Source organism: Cricetulus griseus (genome assembly GCF_003668045.3).
Source record: "Cricetulus griseus strain 17A/GY chromosome 1 unlocalized genomic scaffold, alternate assembly CriGri-PICRH-1.0 chr1_1, whole genome shotgun sequence".
Taxonomy (NCBI): Eukaryota; Metazoa; Chordata; class Mammalia; order Rodentia; family Cricetidae; genus Cricetulus; species Cricetulus griseus.
The window spans coordinates 89,175,865-89,197,796 of NW_023276807.1; the positions used below are offsets into that span (position 1 = coordinate 89,175,865).

A 21,932-nucleotide genomic window follows, 5' to 3' on the forward strand; every position below is an offset into this window, starting at 1 on the left:
GCCTCAAACTCACAGAGATCTGCTTGCCTTTGCCTGCCTGCTGAGTGCTGGGATTAAAGGCATGCACCACCACCTGGCCATGGATATTATTTTTTTAGGAGGCAATTCCTTCTTATAGAATCATATGGCGCACAGACTTTGTGCCATGTACCTTAAAGTATCCTGTGAACAGGCAATGAAGTCTCAATGTTGGTGTTCATGTTCTGCTACAGCATGAGGCTCTCTTGCTATTGAGTTAAATAGCTAACCAGTGGAGTAGTTACCACAGAGGAAGGAACAGAAATAATGGAAAACCTCTTCTGATTGCTTAGTAGGTGCTTAGACTCCTGCTGCCATGTTAGAGCTTGCTGGAGGCTTCCTGTTAAACAGGTATGGTAGTTTTATTCTCAGTACACTCCCCTTACACTTCAGCATAGAGATTTGAGTGCACTGTCCTAGAAAAGAGACTGACCTGGTAGACAAGTGCTGCACAATCAGAGTTCAAGTTGGGGCAGGATTTTCAATGTCTTTATTAAGAAATATCAAAAGTTGATTACCATTCCATACACAGTTGTACAAAGTTGAAGTGAAATGGTACGTAGGGATGCCATCTCTATGTGTGTTTAGTCTATGGTAGCTTGCCAATAGGGTGAGCCAAAGTTCCAATTCCACAACAATGTCTTTTCCCTATTTCTACTAGGCCACAGCATAATGCCTTGCTACTTGAAAGATTAGTAATACATGTTTCTGTATAGATTCATCTTTTTATTCTGTCATTATCTTTCTTTCTCTGAGAAAGCTGAGCAGTTGATAGGAAGCACAGCATGTTCAAATCCTGTTTACTGGTGATTGCGTTACATTTTCAGAATCTGTTTTGGATGCTCACAAACACTGCATGCTACATGTTACAATATCACACACGGGAACTCAAGCACATTGTTATTTTAATTTGACAACGAACACAAAAGGGAGGAATTGCTTGTCTTAGAAACAAAACACCATGGGTCCTTCTGTGGAACTTTCAGGTATAAAACAAATCTGCTAGTCCCACTGAGCTCCAGTCATACTGGCAGACAGTATGACAGAGTGTGGATTGATGCAGGAACACCAGCATAGAATAGTGGCGGGAGAACTTTCGGGGATGTGACATCATCTTTTATGTCACGGCTACGGTGCCAGAGAGGAATCACACAAAGTAATTGGGATTAAGAGGTCATTGGGAAACAGCCATGGTGTGGTGTGCCTTGGTTGAGGCTTGTGCTGGTTTCTCTAAACGTAGATTTCTGGAGATTGTCTAGCAACATCAGAAGGAGCCATCTTCAGAGGAAGGACTCCTTGTTCACCCACATGAGGCTGCGTGTCTCATTGGGCTTGCATTCATACTCAATGACAGAGAATGGGCTTCCCCACTGGCAATGGTCTCGCTTGTGGTAATTGTAGAACTTGACTTGCCACACTGTCTCGAAGGTCCCAATGTCTGTGAACTGAGGGAAGAGAGACACCCATCAGAATCCCATCCTGCCACAAGCAGTTGATACCTGCTACCGTCAGTGACACACACACACACACACACACACACACACACACACACACACACACACAGTGGATGCCCGCTAACATAAGTGACACACACAAGCAGTGAATGTCTGCTAACATCAGTGACACACACAAGTAGTATGTCTGCTAAAGTCAGTGACACAACCCCTAATAATCAGGTCTCAGTAGCCACATCTTAGTCTGCAAAGCTCACACATTTCCTTTTAGGAACTACATTCCTAAGAGATATTTTTTCCCCAAATCTCTTTGGCATTGGATTATTTCATGAATTTATCTTGTTTCCCAAGTTTAGTTTTCTGAAAAGCCAACTTTAGACTCTCACAATTTTAGTGCTTTAAAAAAAATCCCCCTTGCCACAGAAGGGAATTGGAAAGAGAAGACAGGGAATAGTGTTGACTGGTCATCTTTTGGGTTCTGTTTCAAAAGACAGTAGTACAAGAAAATGTCTATATTATGCATCTAAACATAGGTATTAATACTTGTTTTTTTATTATTAGTTTCAACTCAGGGGACAATATTTGACTGAAGGTGGCAACCACAAATGTTTTGCTTCAAAGTACTGGATTCATGAATATTTACTTTAATTGTCAAATATCAAGGGTCTGTAAGTCAGACGTATATGCCATTGTCTCAAGTTTAGGTACTGTACCATCCAAACTATGAGTGTCTATTATGTACCTTGTACATAAGAAAGTTGTGTAAGGTGTGATTATTGCTTTTGCAATGTTTGCATTCCAGCCAGGTATGTTGTGTTACACTGAAATCCCAGCATATGGAAGGCAGAGAGAAGACTGCTCCAAGTTCGAGGCCAGCTCGAACCATCATGAAAATGAAAGTTATCATTCTACTAGGAAGTTGGAAGGTAGGCTCACTAGAAATCACTGTACAGATTCTGAACCATAGGATGGGTGTCTTGTAGCCACAAAGAAGGCATAGAATGCTCTAGAGGCAACTGGGCAGATGCTCGAGTGGCCTGGGGTTGCCTGACTACTGCCTTCTGCAGCTATTTAGAGGATCTGGCATTAAACAGCATTCTGCCTGTAGTTATTTTCTCCACTGATCCTCCCATGATGGGAAGGGGCAGGGACTGACTTGGCAGGAATCTTAGACTCTCTTAGAGCCAGGAGACATAGTGAGCAGGGTAAGCTTTTATGCTGTGCAGTTGATTCAGGAGGGTGATCAAATGCTTCACAGAGAGCTTTCCCAGGTTCTCAGGACTTAGCCTCTTCGCCATTGCCTCATCCACTAACTTGATCCCAAATCAAGATCTGGGTTTTCCTTTGGGAAATGTGCCCTATGTGAAACACAGGATGATACCATTAGAGTCTTCCTAGGTATGAATGGGAAGTATCTCTTTCTCTTTGGAGAGTCATGACCTAAAGATCTATGAGGCTACAGCAGCTTGTTTATGATAACCCCAGGCTGGAATAAACTCAACACCTTACTATTGACTTGATGGGAAGAAAGTTTTGGTATATGTGTAAAATGACATGTGAGTGACTTATCAATAGGACAAATAAATTAAGGTAAGAGCAGCAATAGATCTTAAGACACTATAAGCAAAAAAAATCTTGATTCCAGAGAATGAATGAATGAGTATATATATATATATATATATATATATATATATATATATATAATGCTATACTAACAGAAAATATCTGTGGTTATCTAGGGCCTGAGAGTAGTGAGATTGGTGAAAATGTATGACAGAACTTTTAGAGGGCAGTGATACAAATATTGTATATCTTGGTTGATGTGGGCCCAAACACACTGAACTATATACTGGTTTATTTATTATTTGTAAATGATGTCACATGATTGATTGCTTTTTAAATCAGTATCCATTTTCAGAAAGCCACAGCAAGGTAGGCTACTGAGTCCTTCATCAAGGAGTCCTTTGACAGTCAGGCTAAAGGTGTGAGTGAATGTTGGCTCAGCAATTGTACTTCCTATAAGAATGTAGGAAACTTATCAGTGGAAACTGAACAAGAAATACTCATTTATAGAACAGACTATTATATAGAAATTTTAATGTAAGCTGTTTTTCTATTATTTTTATTCTTACACAAATCAAGTTCAGTACAATAATGAATGCATGGTATTGGGACAGGGATATAGTTCAGTGGTAGAGTACCTGCTCAGAAAACATGAAAGACTCTAGGATGATTTTCAGTAAAAAAAAAAATCTAGGATAATATTATTCTAATGTCCAATTTAATCATACTTACTTAATTCCAACTTAATGTTGGAAAACGATGGAATACATTTGTTTTCCTATGTGTTTATTTGTATTTTTTAAAATTCAATGAGAAAAATAAAAAAACCTTCAAACCCAAACTAAGTGTTAGCAGTTTTGAACAAATAGTAATATAAAATATGTAATAAGTAAATTAAATATTACATGAATTTTAGGAATTACTAAGACTGTTAGGAGCCGGACGTTGGTGGTGAACGCCTTTAATCCCAGAACTCGGGAGGCAGAGGCAGGCGGATCTCTGTAAGTTCGAGGCCAACGTGGTCTCCAGAGCAAGTGCCAGGATAGGCTCCAAAGCTACACAGAGAAACCCTGTCTCGGGGAAAAAAAAAAGACTGTTAGGATAAAGGACTGGAACATAGTTCATTAAAAGAAAATTATAGGGGCAGGAAAGATGGTTCAGTGGTTAACAGCACTTGTTGCTGTTGCAAAGGACCTGAGTCCAGTTCCCAGCACCCATATATTGGCTCATAACCACCTGTAAATCCCAGTTCCAGGGGATATGAGGCCTTTTCTAACCTCTTTGGGCATGCATACATACACATAAAATAAAATTAATAAACATTTAAAAATTAAAAAAGAAAACTATGAGTAACATTTGAAAAATATTCAAACACAATATTATCAGTTAAGCAAATACAAATGTTTTACAGAGATACCAGTTATCTATTCAATTACTTTAAATTCCTAAGTTCCAGAAGCACTGTTCTAGGCATCTGTTATTAAGAAAATATTATGAAAATGGTGGTGGATTGGGGTGGTGGATTTGTATAGTCATCATGGAGTAACTCAGATTATTAATATAATGTGAGAATGTACAGAGTAATCTTAACCAGAAAGAAATTAGAACCATTTATACACATGAACTCAAATATGGAAAATCTAAAGTATATAGAAGCAATTTTAACTTCGAAGTCATCGAGTTTTTCTATTTTTTTCATCCAGAGTTTTGCTATGAAAAAGTCAAAATGAAATGACTTTTGCTACCTCTAGAGTTAAGACTGATATGATATAGATTATTAGGAATATGTACATTGTAATGCAGATATCACAGCTTTGTCCAAAATAAGAGAGTATCGGCACATATACAAATTGTGATCTCATTTAATAATTTATTTCTAAAGATGTAATATTATTAGCTTTAGCTGACAAGGCATTTCCAGTGGTAGGAACAACTGAATTATAAAATGTAATTGGAATTTGAATTCTAAATTATAATGGCTACACTATTTTGAGATAAGGGCTCATTCTGTGGCTCCATCTAATGGAAGCTTGCTATGTAAATTTGGCTGGCCTTGAAATCACAAAGATCCTCCTGCCTCTGTTTTCTGAGGGCTCACGTACATCTCTGGTCAGTAAAGGTATTTTATAAAGTACATATTTAGTAGTAAACCATTTTATTATGAAAATAGTTTTCAAATAAAGCTAATCATCCAAGAGAAGTGGCAGCCTTAAGCCATGTTTCAGCTAGGTGAGGAAAAATACTGAGAACATTTTTTTGAACTAAGAAAGAACTGGACATAAAAATAACAAAACAGAAACATAAAAATGAATAATATAACCATAATAATGAAAAACCTCAGTATTATTAACTTATTTGAAAAAATTTAAATTAGGAAAGTCGTTCTTAAACATTTATTTTTAGTTTATGTGTCTGCATATATGTTTGTGTAGCATGTGTGTTCAGTGTCTACAGTGGACAGAAAGGGGTGTTGGATCTCCTGGTTAGAGTTAGAGGTGGTTGTGAACTTTCATGCAGGTGTTGGGGATAGAACCTGGGTCTTCTGGAGGAGCAGAGAATGTTCTTAACTACTGATTCATCTCTTCAGCCTCTGGAAGTCTTAATCTAAAATATTCCATAGTATTCAGTAACACAAGAGAGCAAAATAGCAATATTCTGATGGCAATGGTCATAGCAAATACACTGAGACGTTAGTTTATCGTCTTCATTTGGTTTGGCTTCTCCTGATCACTGCCAAGTCACAGTCATGTTGTTAAGTTCAAATACACCGCTGGTAATTCAGTCTGCACATCTTCCTCTCTCCCAGTCTTTAGATTTTTATTCTTCCCACCAATTTTCTGGAGTTCCACTTTATGGTCCTTTATCTAGCTCAGACTGTTTTCTCATCTATCTGAGAACAGAAGCAACCACACAGGTTTGCTCCTCTCCCTCCTCACTCATCTGTCTCTTATGAGAAAAAAATGATTATTTTAAAATCCAGTGTTTTGAAAATGTCTAGATTGATAAACTTTTTTTCTCATTTCATTAGTTTTTTGAGAATTCTGAACAATGTATTTTGGTCATATTCACACATCTCTCCACGTCTCTCAGATATACCCTTCTCTACCCACCATACTTGAGTCCTTTCTTTATTTCTTTTTTTTAGCCCACCATGTACAGTTTGAGTTATCTGTATATGCCTGGATGTGTGTGTATTGGAGCATGATTGCCATATCAGGGGCCACACCTAGGAATTGCCAATAGCTCTTCACCTAGGTGTGGGACTTTGGGCCCCTCCTCTCCTTTCCTTTCCTCTCCTCTCCTCGCTGGGATTTTGTCTGGCTTGAGTTTATATAGATCTGGTGCACGCAGTCACAACTGCTAAGAAAAATGAACACACTCTTAACAACTGAATAAGTAGAATAAAAATTACCAACATTATGAATTAAAAACAAAACAGAACATGATTATACATTGCATAGATCTTAAGCTGGGAAGTATTTATAACAATCATTTCAATAAAGATGGATAGCTTGGCCCGGCAGAATCAGTCAGTGAGTAGAAAATGTAAGTAGTAGCATGCAAGCCTAGCAACTTGATTTTTATTCCTGGAACCCACATAAAGGTGTATGGAAAGAAATGACTATACACAGTTGTCACTTGATCTCCACAGGTACGCCATGATGTGCACATCTATACACACCTCCCCCCGACACACACACTAGAAGTAGAAATTAGAAAAAAGTCCAGGCAGTGGTGGTGCACGCCTTTAATCCCAGCACTTGGGAGGCAGAGGCAGGTGGATCTCTGTGTGTTCAAGGCCAGCCTGGTCTACAGAGTTAGTTCCAGGACAGCTAGGGCTGTTACACAGAGGAACCCTGTGTTAAGAAAAAAAAAAAAACTGAGCGAGATACACACACACACACACACACACACACACACAAACACACACACACACACACAGATAGATAGATAGAGAGAGAGAGAGAGAGAGAGAGAGAGAGAGAGAGAGAAAAGAAAAAATCGACAAGATTCCCCATAGATACAAACTTCAAGTAGTCATAGCTCCTAAAGGAATTGTATTGAGGAGATGGCTCCACTGGTAGGTGCCTACTGCACAAGCACAAGAACCTAAGCTTGGGTCCATAGTTCTTATGTAAAACGATGGATACAGATCCCTAAGTCCAGTGCTGTGAAGGTGAGTCAGGCAGATCCTTGGGGCTCACTGGGCCTAGTCAAAGTGATGAGCTCCAGGTTTAGTGAGAGACTGCATTGCAAAAAATAAGGTGGAGAATGATGAAGGGAAGCATCTGATGATAACTTCTGGTCTCCATATAGATATACAGACATACCTGCATGAAAGGACACATCACAGAGAGGTGGGGAGAGAGGGAGGAGGGGGAAGAGAGATTGAGGTGCTACGACCACTTGGCTATTTAGGATTTCTATTGCTGCAATGAAACACCATGACCAAAAAGCAAGTGAGGAGGAAAGGGTTTATTTGACTTACACTTCAGCATTTCTGTTCATCACTGAAGGAAGTCAGGACAGGAACTCAACAGGGCAGGATCCTGGAGGCAGGAGTTGATGCAGAGGCTATGGAGGGGAGCTCCTTCCTGGCTTGCTTCTCCTGCCTTGTTCAGCTTATCTTCTTCTAGAACTCAGGGCCAACAGCCCAGGGATGGAACCACCCACCATGGGCTGGGCCCTCCTTCATTGATCACTAAATGAGAAAATGCCTTACAGCTGATCTCACTGAGGTATTTCTTCAACCCAGGCTCCATCCTCTGATGACTCTAGCTTGTGTCAAGTTGACACACAAAACGAGGCATTAATTCACTCTAACAACCCAAACTGATAAATAAATTATAAATAAAGGAGGTTTATAAAGAAAATGTCATGGCCTTATAAGTAAATTTGTGTATTGTTTCTATTTTTGAAATACTAAATTCAGAACTACATAAGAAGGATGTCAAGACCAAGAGAGTTTTATTTAAAAAAAAACACAGAATAAAGGGTGAAAAGTCTATACATATGTGTTAGATAACTGTTTTAGGTGACAATGGACCTGATATGTATTGAATTGTGACATCATAGCCATCTCAACAAGTGTGAGTACATATTGTGATATTTTCATAATGAAATTGCCAAATGATGCATTTTCTCTTTTGTATTCCTTTAAAAAAAACAATTTGTGTGTGTACATGAATTTGGGTGCCTATGTGGAAGGCAAAAAAGGGAGTTGGATCATCTGGACTTGGAGTTACAAGAAGCTCAATGTGGGTGCTTGGAATCAAACATGGGTCTCTCTCTCCAGATCCACAAAACGCTTCTTAAAAATATATTGCCATTATTGAGTGAGCCACAACTTTAATAACACCAACATATGCAAGAAAGAACTTAGACAGTGCAGTGCTGATTCTGTCCTCAGCAGACTAGAAACAGAAAGGTTTTCAAACTTACTAAGGGGAACTGACAAAAAATCTATAGCAAATGACATCCTAAAGGGTGAGGGTGAATCTTTTGCTCATGAGATTAGAAAGCAAAGGTATAAACTCCTACCTCCACTATCCAGAACTGTGCTGGAAGTTCTAGCAGATGGCCAAGAAACAACATCAACAACAGCAAAAGAGTGTGGTGTGAAGTCAAAATGTTTCTGTTCTCAGATGAAAACTGTCTTGCAGAAAATATTAAGCAATCTAATGCAAACTTACTAGGATGAGTGAATTTGGTAGGTGTACAGGATACAAAAATTCTTGCTATTTTATAGCTGAGCTTTGGTATTGATATATTTATATTTTTTTACTAGTAGCGAAAGCAAAATCATATTCATATATTTATGGGACAATCCTCTTGTGAGCTGCTCACTTATATTTTGTGGCTCACTTTTCCATTTTCAGATCCTAATATTACTTCTTTCCAACTGGTGGCTAAATTTTGTATGTGCATCAACTTGACAGCTCTTGTCAAACTTAGACCAAATAGTATGGGTGGCAAATTTTATATTTGGTAGTATATGTGTAAGGTCACCTTCCTTATCACAAATTAGCTTCATAACCACCTCATATCTTCTCCACTTTATTCCTCCCAATTGCTACTGAAAAGGCTAACAAAGGGGCATTATGAGATATTCTGTCTGCATCGTCTCCCAGGAAGGGCTAAAGGAGAGCAGCTTCAGAAGCAGGTAGATTCGTGAGCCTGAGATAACATAGTATGCTAGTTTGAATGAGAATGGCCCTCATAGGCTCATATGTTTGAATACTTGTTCCCAAATTGATAGAACTTTTGGGTAAGAATTAGGAGGTGTGTTCTTGTTGGAGGGAGTATGTCATAGAAAAGTAATCAAGACACAGCTAGACATCTTTGAGGGTTTGGTTTGTTCTTATTTTCCTAAGGTCATAAGGTATATCATTAAGTCATTAACATGAGATCTCTCAGATTTTTGACGTAGGCATTTAGTACTATTTAGGACTGCCTTCATTGTCCTGTAGACTTTGGCTTGCTGTGTTTTCATTTTCATTAAATCCTAGGGATTTTAAAAGTTACTTTTTTAGTTCTTCCCTTGTCACAGTTATCATCCAATAGTGTGTAGTTATTTTTCCATGAGTGTATGTACTTTCTGTAGCTTCTATTACTTTTGATATATGGATTTATTCCACTGTGGTCAAATAGGATAGATTATGCCATTTGAATTCTCCTAACAAGTGGTGAGTCAATTTAGAAGAAAACTCCATAAAAGGCTGCTGAAAAGTATGCTCATTCTTTTTGTTTAGGTGGAATGTTCTGTAAATGTGTTAGGCACATTTGATTTGTGATGACATTTAACTCCAATGATGACATGTACCCTCTCCACACACACATCCAGATGATATGTCTGTTGGTGAGAATGAGGTACTGAAGTCACTCACTGTCACTGTGTTGAGGTCAATCTGTGATTTTTACATCCAGTGGTATTTGTTTTATTAAATTGGGTGCATCTGTATTTGGTATGTGTATGTTCAGGACTGTAATATTTCTTAGCATATTGTCCTTTTAATAAGTATAAAGGGACCTTTGTTATCTTTTTTGACTTGCTGTGCTATGAAATCTATTTTTTCAGATATTAAAATAGTTGTTCCCTTATTTCATTCAGCTTGTTTCTGTTCTAGTGTAGTATGTCCATGTTTCCTTTCAGTTGTTTGAATATAGTTATAACCACTATTCAAAATTCTTCTTCTGGAAGTTCTTTCACGTTGTTCTCATTAGGGTTCATTATTAGGGGATTAATACGTTTTGGAGGAGACATGTTTTCTTGGTTTTCATTTTGTTTTTAATTTTGTATTGGGATATATGAACCTGAAGTTGATTGGCTGTGTCATTCTTTCCTTTAAAATAGATTTGTTTTTATTTTAATTAATGTCGGTGTATGCAGGTGCACATGCACATGCATGCATGCGAGTGCGTGCGTGTGTGTGTGTGTGTGTGTGTGTGTGTGTGTGTGTGTGTGTGTGTGTGTGTGAACATGAATGTGTGAAAGCTGTATGACAGCATTAAATCCCCTGGAGCTGGAGATACAGGAAGTTGCTAACTTTTCCAGGTGGGTGCTAGGAATCAAACTCAGGTCCTCTGGAAGGGTAGCAAGAGCTTTTAATCACTGAGCCATCTCCCCAGCTCCGGCTTTTTTTTTTTTTTTTTTTTTTTTATTGGAGCCACCTTTCTTCTTTCAGTGGACGTGTGTACAATATGCAGAAGTTGGTTAAGTGTTAGTATGTTTGCAATAATTTTTCATTGTGTGGCTGGTATTGAGGGCTGCATGTTCTCTTGCTTTCTTCTGAGAGTTAATGACTTTCTAGAGCAGTGGTTTTCAACCTGTGGGTTGTGACCCCTTTGGGGTTCTAATGACCCTTTCATAGGGATTGCCTAAGACCATTGGAAAATACTAATATTTACATAATGATTCTTAACAGTAGCAAAATTACTGTTATGAAGTAGCATCTAAATAATTTTATTATTGGGGTCACCACAACATGAGGAAGCAGCATTAGTAAAGTTGAGAACCACTGGTTTAGAGTGAAATCTTCATACATAGGTGGTCCTAAGGAGGGAAAGCCATGGTCCTTAAACTGGTACAGGAAGCTGTGTAGGTTGGGCTCCTGGAGAAGAATTCCTGGGTGGCATAGATGGGGCTGGTACAGAAGTCTGGGCACATAAAGTGAGTTTTCCACTTGGCTTAGGTGGACCTAAGCAGGGGAAGCGGGAGGTCTTTCAAATGGTATATGAAGTTTCAGGCATTGTAGGTAGACCTAAGCAGGGGAATTTGTGTTTCTTCACTTAGTACAGGAGACTATCTCACAAAATACCAATGGACTTAAAATATTTGCTTCATCCTTGTATGACAAGGGTGGATTATTTTGACAGAACAACCTCATTCTAGATAGGTCCTCTAAATTAAAACCAATAATGAAACCCAAAGTTAAACTATACTGCAGAGCAATTTGACTTAGCAGATATCTACAGAATAGTTCATTTATCAGAAACAGATTTTTCTCATCAGCCCATGAAACCTTCCCTAAAATAGATCACATTGGAGGTCACAAATGAAGATCTAGCAAATAAAAAAGAGTCAAAATAATCCCTTGCATCTTACTAGATTGTGGTAAAATAAATTAGAAATTAATAGAAAAAAGTACAGAAAGTCTATAAATACATTGAGATTGAGTCGTTGAATAAATCAGGGATGAAATTTTAAAATTCCTTAAATCAGGATGCTGAGATGGCTCAGTGGGTAAAGGCACTGTACCTCAACCTTGACACCCTGAGTTCAATTCCTGGGACCCACATGGTGGAAGGGGAGAAGCAGCTTCCTGCTGTCCTCTGATCTCCACATGTATGCTATGGTATGCCCTGGCATACAAATAAATGAATAAATGAAACTCCAGAAACATTACCTATGGGCTGAATAGATAGCCCTGTCAGTAAAATGCCCACTGCACAAGCAGGAAGACATAAGTTTTGGAGCACCTATGCATAAGCTAGACACCATCATGCATATTTGTAACCCTAGTGCCGGGGGGGGGGGGTCGAGTGGGAGAGACAGATAGATCCTTGGAGCTTGAAAGCCAGACAGTCTAGTCAGTCAGTAATACTGTGCTATATTCAGTGAGAGACACTGTTTGAAAAATTAAGATGGAGAATGATAGCGGAAGACACCTGACCTTAACCTCTGGCCTTCACATGCATACAGACAGGTGCCTACATGCACATGCACATGCACATTCACACACACACACACATTCACACACACACACACACACACACACACACACACACACAGAGAGAGAGAGAGAGAGGGGGGGGGACAAACATGAAATATATAACCTAACCAAGGATAATAAGACTTATAAAATTTTAAGGTACTAAATAAAGACTTTAGATACTAGAAGATAGAAATTTTTTTATACCAATGGATAAGTTGAATTAATATTATGAAAATGGCAAAATTGCCAAAAGCAATGCACAGATTTAATACAATCTCCATAAAAAATTCCAGTGACATTCTTTCCCGTTGAAGAAGACAAACCTAAAATTCACAAAGAAAGATATAAGATCCTGAACAGCCAGAGCAACCCTGAGCAGAACCTGATGCATAGCAAAACCTGACCATGTAATTATACTGTGGAGCAGCGGTTTTCAACGTCTGGGTTGCAACCCCTTTGGGCTGGCATGTCAGATATCCTGTATATCAGATATGTACATCACGATTAATAACAGTAGCAAAATTACAGTTACGAAGTAGCGATGAAATAATTTTATGGTTGGGGTAACCACAACATGAGGAACTGTATTAAAGGGCCATAGCATCAGGAAGGTTGAGAAACATTCCCACAGAATCATAGTAACATAGATAGTATGGTACAGGCAGAAAAACAGACACACAGAAATATGGAACAGATTAGAAGATCCAAAAATGTACCCGCATGTTACAGTCTCCTAAATTTTGATAAAGGTGCTTGGGATGATTAACTTTTTTTAACTTGTAGAATTTAAAATAACCATGGAAACAAATCTCTGGGTCTGTCTGTGAGATAGGGCACCTCACCCTAAATGTGGGTGGCATCATTACTTGAGTTGGGGTCCTAGACCAAATAAAAATGAGAAAATGGGCTGAGCATCAACATTCATCTTTGTCTATGTCTTAACTTGGGACCCTTTGCCACCAGCTGGCTCCTGCTCCTGCCAGGATGAGCTGTGTCCTTCGTCTCTAAGCCAAAACAAACCCTTTCTTCCTTGACTTCCTTTAATCAGATATTTTGTTATAGTAACAAGAAAAGTTAACCAATCCAGGTCCCAAAACATTCTTTGGGGAAAGCACAGCCTCTTTAAAGTGATGTTGGCAAGACTGAATTTATAGAGACAAGACAGATTCTTTAACGAATTGTGCTGGTTGATTTTTGTCAAGCTGACACAAACTTAAGACATATATGGTGGGAGAGAACCTGTAGGAGGAATGTCCTTGTGCTTACAGACAAGCTCTGGGGGAACCAGGAGTGTTAAACACACAGCGTTGTCTCTTCAAAGGGAGAGATATAGAACCTGTTTTCCACCCACAAGGCTGGGGATGAATGTGGTTCATAGCCTAGTGACCTCTGTGCTATCTGTAGGGGCCTGGGCACATCTAGCTTCCCCAGACCCTTCCTGTTTTCTCAGTTAATCTATGGAACCCATCTTTAGGGAAGATGTCACTTGCATGTTACAAGAGTTTTGATGTAGTCAGGTCGAAGATTTGTTTTGCACACAGGATTGAGTTAATTATCACCAGGAAGCTATTCCTCCCCCACCCAAATTTTGCTGTGCTTAAATAAGCCCAAAATAAACCACCTGGTGTCAGATTCCTGAAGCTTGAACCAACACCAGAGTCTTGTTCCCTTCTTGCCTCTCATGGGTTGATACTCTGCTTGTTGTGGAGTTTGCAGAACCCCTCCCCCCCACCACAATATCTCAACTGAGGAAATGCTTCCATCAGATTGCCCTGTAGGAAAGTCTGTGGGGGAATTTCTTGATTATTTATGTGCAAGGATCCATCTCATTGTGGGTAGCCCCACTCCATGGACAAGACGGTCCTTCCTGGATTGTACGAGAAAACAGGGTAAGCAAGTTATGAAGAACAAGCCAGTAATCAGGGTTACTCCACTTCAGTTCCTAACTCCAGAGTACTTTCCCTGACTTTTCATGACAGAAATGAAATGAAATAAACTTTTTTTTTGTTAATAGTGTTTATCATAGCAACAGAATCCTAACCTAAAAATGATGCTGGGAAGAACAAATGATGTTTCACAGGGCAAGGATTAAACTGGAAACAGATTTTCCACTGTACATAAAAATAAATTCAAAGTAGATAAAAGAAAACAACAACAACAACCCCCCCCCCCCAGAAACTTTGTGCCTTAGGTTTCTATTACTGTTAAGAGATATCATGACCATGGCAAATCTTATATAGGAAAACGTTTAATTGGGGCTATGTTACAGTTTAGAGGTTTAGTCCATTAAATTCAGGGTAGGAAGCATGGAAGCAGACAGGTAGACATAGTTCTGGAGGGGTAGCTGAGAGTTCTACATCCAAATCAGCAGGTAGCAGGAAGAGAGACAATGGGCTTGGCTTGAGCATCTGAAAGCCCATATTCCACCCAAGTGACACACCTCTTCCAATGACTCCATACTTACTCTAAAAAGGTCACACCTCCTAATAGTGACACTCCCTATGGGGGCCATTTTCATTCAAACCATCACACTTTATAAGACCAGGAACTTCTAAACTGATAGAGTAAAACACAGGTAAAACACTTCAAGGTGTAGACACAGGCAGAGAATCCCTAAACAAGATTCCAGTTGCATATAGAGTGAGCCCAAGAGCTGACAGGTGGTAGTCTATGAGATTATGATGCTTCTGCACAGCCAAGGGTATTAATACTCAGATACACAAAGAACAGCAAAAATGAAACACTCCAAATAAAACCTCTTCTATCAAAAGATGAGCTAATGAACTGAATAGACAGTCTTCAAAAGATGACTTTCAGATGGCAAATAATTACTAGACAAATTGCTCAATATCCTTATCTACCAGGGAAGCCAGTTAAAATTGCATTGATATTTTGCCTCACCACAGTCAGAATGGCTATCATCAAGAAAACAGATGATAACAGGATGTGGGGAAAGAGGAACCCTTAGTCACTGTTGATGGATGTGTAAACTTATATAGCCACTGAGGAAACAGTAAGAAGATTTCTGTAAATACTGAAAATAGAACTATTATATAACCCAGGTATAGAATTTTTGGGCATATAACTGAAGGACTTTAAACCAACATACTGTAGAAATACTTGTATATCCATGTTTATAACTACAGAGGTAGGCAATGGAACACACTTGGATGTCCATTAACAGATGGATGACTAATAAAATATTAAAATAATTAGCATGAACAGTTTTATTGAAGCAAATAAAACAACAATAAAATTAATTACTGCCAAGGCAAAGTCTATAAAAGTGATTAGCTTGACAAAAACTGAATTTTTATGGAAAGTTTTTGGTGAATTCTATCCAATATATTATGAGATCTGAAAGGTGTGAATGCTTTCCAAATCATTTCATTCAGCTAGAACTATCCTGATAGTGAGACCAGACAAACACATAACAAGAAAAGTCTACACCAATCACTTGCAGAAACATAGACAGAAGAATCATTAGTAAGATACTATTAAGAAAAGTCTAGCTACTCCTAGAAAACATACCATAATCAGTTACTATTTATCTTGGAATTCAAGGTTATTTCAACATTGAAAAAAAATGTACTGTATTACAAACAAACCAAAGAAGATACCTAACGATAAACTCTGAGAATACACATAAATCTTGAAAACATTCTATAACATCATGATGAAAATGCTCACTAAAGCAGAAGGGAATTTCTTTAATACTGAAATTTATATTAAAAACTATGTAGCTAAATTAAAAACTATGTAGCTAACATACTGTTAAAAAATTCAACTCGTTCTCCTGAAGACAGGAAGACAAGGATAATGACTCTCACCGTGTCCATTTAGCATCATACTGAAGTTCCTAGCTATTATAATCAAGCAATAAATTAAAGAAAGTGACTTTCCAATTGCTGAGATTACATGTATAAACTACCCCTGATGGGAGGCGTCATTCTGTAAATATGTTTATCCTATTGGTTGATGAATAAAACACTGTGGCCCAATAAGGTAGCAAGATAGGCAGGTCTAGGAGATGAGGAGGATTCTGGGAGGCATAGGCAGAGAGTAGTCACCATATATGACGCGAGAGGAGTAACAGGTCCCAGACATTTCTCCAGTAAGATAAGACCACATGGAAATATTTAAATTAATAGACATGGGTTAGTAATTAAGACAGAGCTAGTCAATAAGAAGTCCTAGTCAATGGCCAACAGTTTCATAATTAATATATCTCTGAGTATTCATTTGGGGCTGACGTGGCAGTGGGCCCAGGCTGGCGAGATTTATCGTAAGATTCCCCCCTTTTCCTCCTCTTCTTTTCCTCCTCTTCTACATGGTGTCTCATATATTTCACAGCCTCACCTTGAACTCTTGTACACAAGATTAGCAGATGTATGCTATCACATCTGGCTGGCCTATAGATTTCATACAATATGGCAGTCCAATTATTGAATAAATATACAGGATAATTTTAAAGTATAAAAATATAAAGGCCCAGAAGAACAACTCAAAGTTTTAAATGTAATCTTGGAGTTCTAAAGTAAAAAATTAGTATAAATCCCAAAACAAACTTTTGTTGGATATTCTAGGTCTCTTTTATTTCCAATTTAAAGATGTATATCTACTGAGGATCTAAAGAAACCAGGATTCACAAACACTTCTGTTAGAAAGAAAAAGTTACAACAGTATGAACATTTAAAATATATTATTTATTTTTAAATGTGCGCGTGCGCGCGCGCGCGCGCGCGTGTGTGTGTGTGTGTGTGTGTGTGTGTGTGTGTGTGTGTGTGTGTGTCTGGTGGCAAGCTACTGAGCCATCTACCCAAACTCTTCTTGCATTCCTAGAGGTCAATATTTATAAAAATGCCCTAGCATGCACATTTCTTCTGGAAATTTACCCCAAGTAAACAATAACTTAGTAGAAGTGAGTAAAACTTAAAATAGTTTTCTTTATAGTAGTGAGAAATGGAAATCGCCAGTAGGTAAGTGGACATACTGATACACTCACATAATGGACTTCAAAATTACATTCCGTATGTACATCTTTGGATTTATATGTACATAAGAAAAAAAAAACCTATTCACTTATGTGAAGATGTAGGAGAAGCAGCTTTCAAGGAACACGGACTAAAATATTGACAGCAGTTGTCTCTGAGAAAAATTAGCATTTTCCACAGTTTTATATTTTCCTCTGTTGAACCTCTGGTGGAAAATAGAATTCCTTTTAAAAGAAGTTCAAATATATCTCTCAAAAGAATGGGCTCCCATGCTGAGTGGTGGTGGTGTACACCTTTAATCCCAACACTCAGAGAGACAGAGGCAGGTGAATCTGTGAGTTCAAAGCCAACCTGTTCTACAGAATGAGTTCCAGGGCAGCCATGGCTACTCACAGACACTCTGTCTCAAAAAACAAAAAAACAAACAAGATTCTTTCCTTATGTTGCCACTGCAGCTTAAGGATTTATCAGATAGGATGGATAAGATATTAGAGAAGTGTCTCTGGAAGGGGATTCCACAGGCCAGCATCATCAGGGTTGATTCTCAGTAGGTGTGTCAGTTTCTTTGGTCTTAACTTACCCACCATTAAATTAAATAAAAAACAAAATAAAACCCCCAAACACTGGATATGGCAACTGGGACTGATGTTTTAAGTAACCTTCAGAGGAAAGTTTTACTTATATGGACATTTGGGAACTGCTGTGATCTCCTTAAAGGCAGAGGACACACATTGAAAAGCTGCCCTTTGTGAGGGGAAAGACCAACCAGTTTTTATAGTAGTTCACTAGGTAATCTGCCCCTTTCTTATATTTTAGCAAGCTTATTGCATCATCTATTGTGTGTGCACATACAATTAACTGAGTCTACTAGTAAACTCTATCCTTTTATCTATTTGATGTCAATATTTCTTGGTGATAAACATTTTCTTACAATATACACATGCATTCTTTGTTAATAGACTCTATGTCCATGGATTACTCAACCTTGAATTGAAAACACTCAGAGGGAAACTGTGTATGTATTGAACAAGCATTGACTTTTTTTTCATCATTCCCTAAAGAATACAACACGAGAACTATTTACATAACAGTCACACTCTAAGGATGATGTAAAGTGTGTGTGATGGCATGCATGGGTTATCTGCAAATACTGAGCCATTATATATAAGGGATGCTCATCTATGGTGGCATCTGTGAATGGAATGAATCTCCCATGGATACAGAGGGATCACTGCACTGGATATGGTAGGAGTTATTGTTTACCATAGCAGTCACTTTACTTAGGGTGCATTTAAGTAGCAAAATGTCATTTATTTAGAGAGTTTTTTCACACCCAAAGGACTTAGCTATATAGAATCACAATCTTTTAAAAGTCCTTGTGTAGAACACAAGAGAGAAAATGGCGACATAGCTACTACTATCTCTCCCTGAACCATTTACCTGGCATCTTTAATGTCTGAAAATTCAGGCTGTCATGCAAAAGAGCATCAATTACATTACTCTTTCTCCATAGGTCCATGAGGGAAATGGAAACCAATTTCCATAGTAACTGGCTCCAGAGCATTTTCTTACTCTTAAAGACGTAGTGATTTTTCTCCTGTAGTTTCTATTTGTTCTGAAACCATATCCCACATCCCCAACTTGGACTTACCGGCATGGTGATCTGGATGGGTTGTCGCTCTCCACTTTTGGTAGGAGCTACACCTTCTGTATCATATATGCCTGTGTAGACAACTCTTTCCCCATCAGGCTCTTTACACTTCAACTCCAGTGGGACAAGCACGCCACCAATGGAAATGTTCCTGCAATGGACTTGAGTTGAGTATAGATGGTAGGAATTAGATTAGGTTTCCTGTTCTAGTCTGAACCAAAATCCTAGAGAGGAAACTCACAGCGTTTGGCTAAGGAAGGCATGGTAGAAACTTCTGAAAGCTCAGAATGTTACAGTGGTCCAACTAAGCAGTATTATGATCATAGACCAACTACTTCTACTCTCTGGACTGACTTCAGTATTCTCATGTACAAGAGCTCTTTTCTCATTGAAAGCATCTATGGAATTAAAATTCCACCTATGTTCAGCCCGACTCCAAACTCTAGAGATCAGGATTCCATTGGTCTGGGATGTAATTTGGCATATATATATATATATATATATTATATATATATATATATATATATGCCAAATATATATATATATCTTTTATATATATCTTTTCAAAGACCTCTGACATAATTCTGTAATGAATTTTATTGTTTGTCCAACAATCAAAGATTTTCCTTCAGGTTTATCTCATTCTAGAAATTCTCAGTGGTACCATCTTTGGTATCCTTTATATCAGAATAACTGTTCTCAATGTAAAGTCTGAGTATTAACTGATGACCTATCAACATATAAACATTTAGGCTTCAGCATGGAAATACCAAACTAGAAACTCTGGTGAGCCCAAATTGACTGGCTCAACAAGCCTTCAATTTGGGAGTCATTGGATTAGGGCACTGAAGAAATCCTTAATAAAACTTAAATGTTATAGAGTTTAGCATCACCAAATTTGCTTTTAGATTAACTCAAAATCTAGAGAACTACTCCCAGAGGAAGGGAAAATAACATTTATAAGGGCAAATGTTGTCAGGGTAGATGAGAAAGGAAAAGTCTGGCTGCAAGTGCAGAGACAACTAGGCAGTGTGAGGACATTGGGTACAGGGTGAGGTGGAGATTTGGGGGACGCTAATAAATGGACTGGGAATACCAGAAACCATTCAAGTGTGGCTACAGATCTTTGTGTCCAGAAGGTTAAATAAGACAAGTTTACTGAGTTCAAACTACCTAAAGGTATGTGATGGATACAAACCCCTTCCTCCCTAAGCATAAGTCAGGTACAGAAGTTTTGTTTTGTTCTTTCTTACAAACTAGACTTCACACCATGTTTAGGTGAAAGGTGATAAAGGACCCTGTGATGGCTAGTTTCAGTTGTCACCTTGACACAATCTGGAACCATCTGGGAAGTTCTCAATGAGGAACTGTCTCCATGGCTTGGTCTGTGGCCATGTCTGTGTGGGATTTTCTTATTTAGTTTAATCGTGGTGGGAAGACTCACCCTAAAAGTGGAGGGTATCATCTCATGGGCTGGGCTCTGGACCCAAGGAAAAGGAGGGAGCAGCTGAGCACTGGCATGCATGCATCAAGTCACTGCTCTGTTTTTGACGATGGATGTAATTATGACTAGCTTCTTCAAGTTCCAGCCGCCTTGACTTTTCCACAAAATGGACTGTAACCTCGAATTGTGATCCAAACAAAACCTTTCTTTCCTAAGTTGATTTCGCCAGGGAATTGAATCACAGCAACAGGAAACGAAACTAAGACCCATATATGAATTATTTCCCATACCTCACTGCACTGTTTCACACCCTTCTTGTTAACCATCACAGGTAACCTCACCAGGCTGACTTAAAAATTCAGCCAGGAAGGAAAGAAAAGGCACAGTACATGGAAAATCATAAAGGGAGGCCCCAGCACAGGCGGCGCCCTCTAAAAAGGAGTAGTAGAAAGCATCTCTCAGGGAATCCAATGACCATCTGTCCCCTGAGGTTCCTCACTCCTCAGCCTCCCTCCACCCCCAGTTTCCTCAGCAAAAGCAGGAGTGATCCTAGGACCCAGGAAAGCAGGGATGGGATTGCGGTTGCTGAACCCCTCCATGTCTTCTACCATCTGCCCCACCCTATCTACCTGTGGTTTTCCCACTGTAGCTAGGCAGAAGAGAAATCCACAAGAAATCAAAACAAAGCAAACCCCTAAACACAACAAAAGCCCAGACCCCGGCTTCTTGTCAAAGATTTAAAGGCATTCGCTGAGGCGGGTGGAAGGAAGCTGGAATGCAGGACTACAAGCTCAAGGCAGGAAAGTAGCTGGGAGGACAGGGCGTTCACCTCCTGCCCTCACCCCAGATCCGCTGAGCAAGGGAGAGACTAGGGGAACGAAGCGGAGGCTAGAGATGTCCCGGGGCCTCTTTGCTCCTCCCATACTGGGGTATTAACGCCCTGCCACCCGGCGCTCCCCACACTCACTCGACCTGCAGTGTTGTAGGCTTAATCTTCACCTCCACCTTATAGGAGGAGCCGGTGAGCAGCTTGATTGTGCGGTTCTGGCCGAAGCGCTGGCCGTCTACCTTGAAGAAAACAGGGCCGTCATTGGGCTGGATGCGCAGCGCGATGGAAAGGCGCACGAGCCCGGGAAGGTCCCCCATAGCTGGCAACCTTGGCCGTGGTGATGGACAGGGCGGGCTGGAAGGAGCTGTTGTAGCGCGATGGGCGGAGGGGACACGCAGGGAGGAAGAGGGAGCAGATGGATGCAGGCCACAGCTAGCAGCGGTTGCCTCCGTCCACCACAGATTTTGAGTAGCAGCTGGTGGGGCTGTGGCTCTCTACCGCACTCAGCCACGGAGCCAGCCCCAGAGACAGCACCGAGGCAGCTGGCCGCCCCATCCCCCGCTCCACTCGCTGGGCCCTGCACGCACGCGAGGGATCGCGGTGACTGGACTGGCAGGCTGCCCCGCAAATCAGCACAGCTGGGGGCTAGAGAGTTAATCCTGTTTACGCACCACAATCCCCTTCAGCAGGACTGACGTTTAGGCTCCTCCTAGAACAGCACCGGATGCTTGGAGGATGGGGCGGGAGGCACTGGGCAAAGATTA

General features: G+C 39.6%; 1 protein-coding gene across 1 annotated transcript; it reads right to left on the minus strand.

The window, feature by feature from the left end:
- Positions 1-485: 485 nt before the first annotated feature.
- Cnrip1 (cannabinoid receptor interacting protein 1) lies at positions 486-21,632 on the minus strand. Its single transcript, XM_027388079.2, has 3 exons — positions 21,307-21,632; positions 18,896-19,046; positions 486-1,463 (listed from the first exon to the last, which is right to left on the minus strand). Exons 1-3 carry the CDS (start codon positions 21,483-21,485, stop codon positions 1,299-1,301), a joined length of 495 nt encoding a protein of 164 aa, XP_027243880.1. The 5' UTR covers positions 21,486-21,632; the 3' UTR covers positions 486-1,298.
- Between the last annotated feature and the right edge of the window lie 300 nt (positions 21,633-21,932).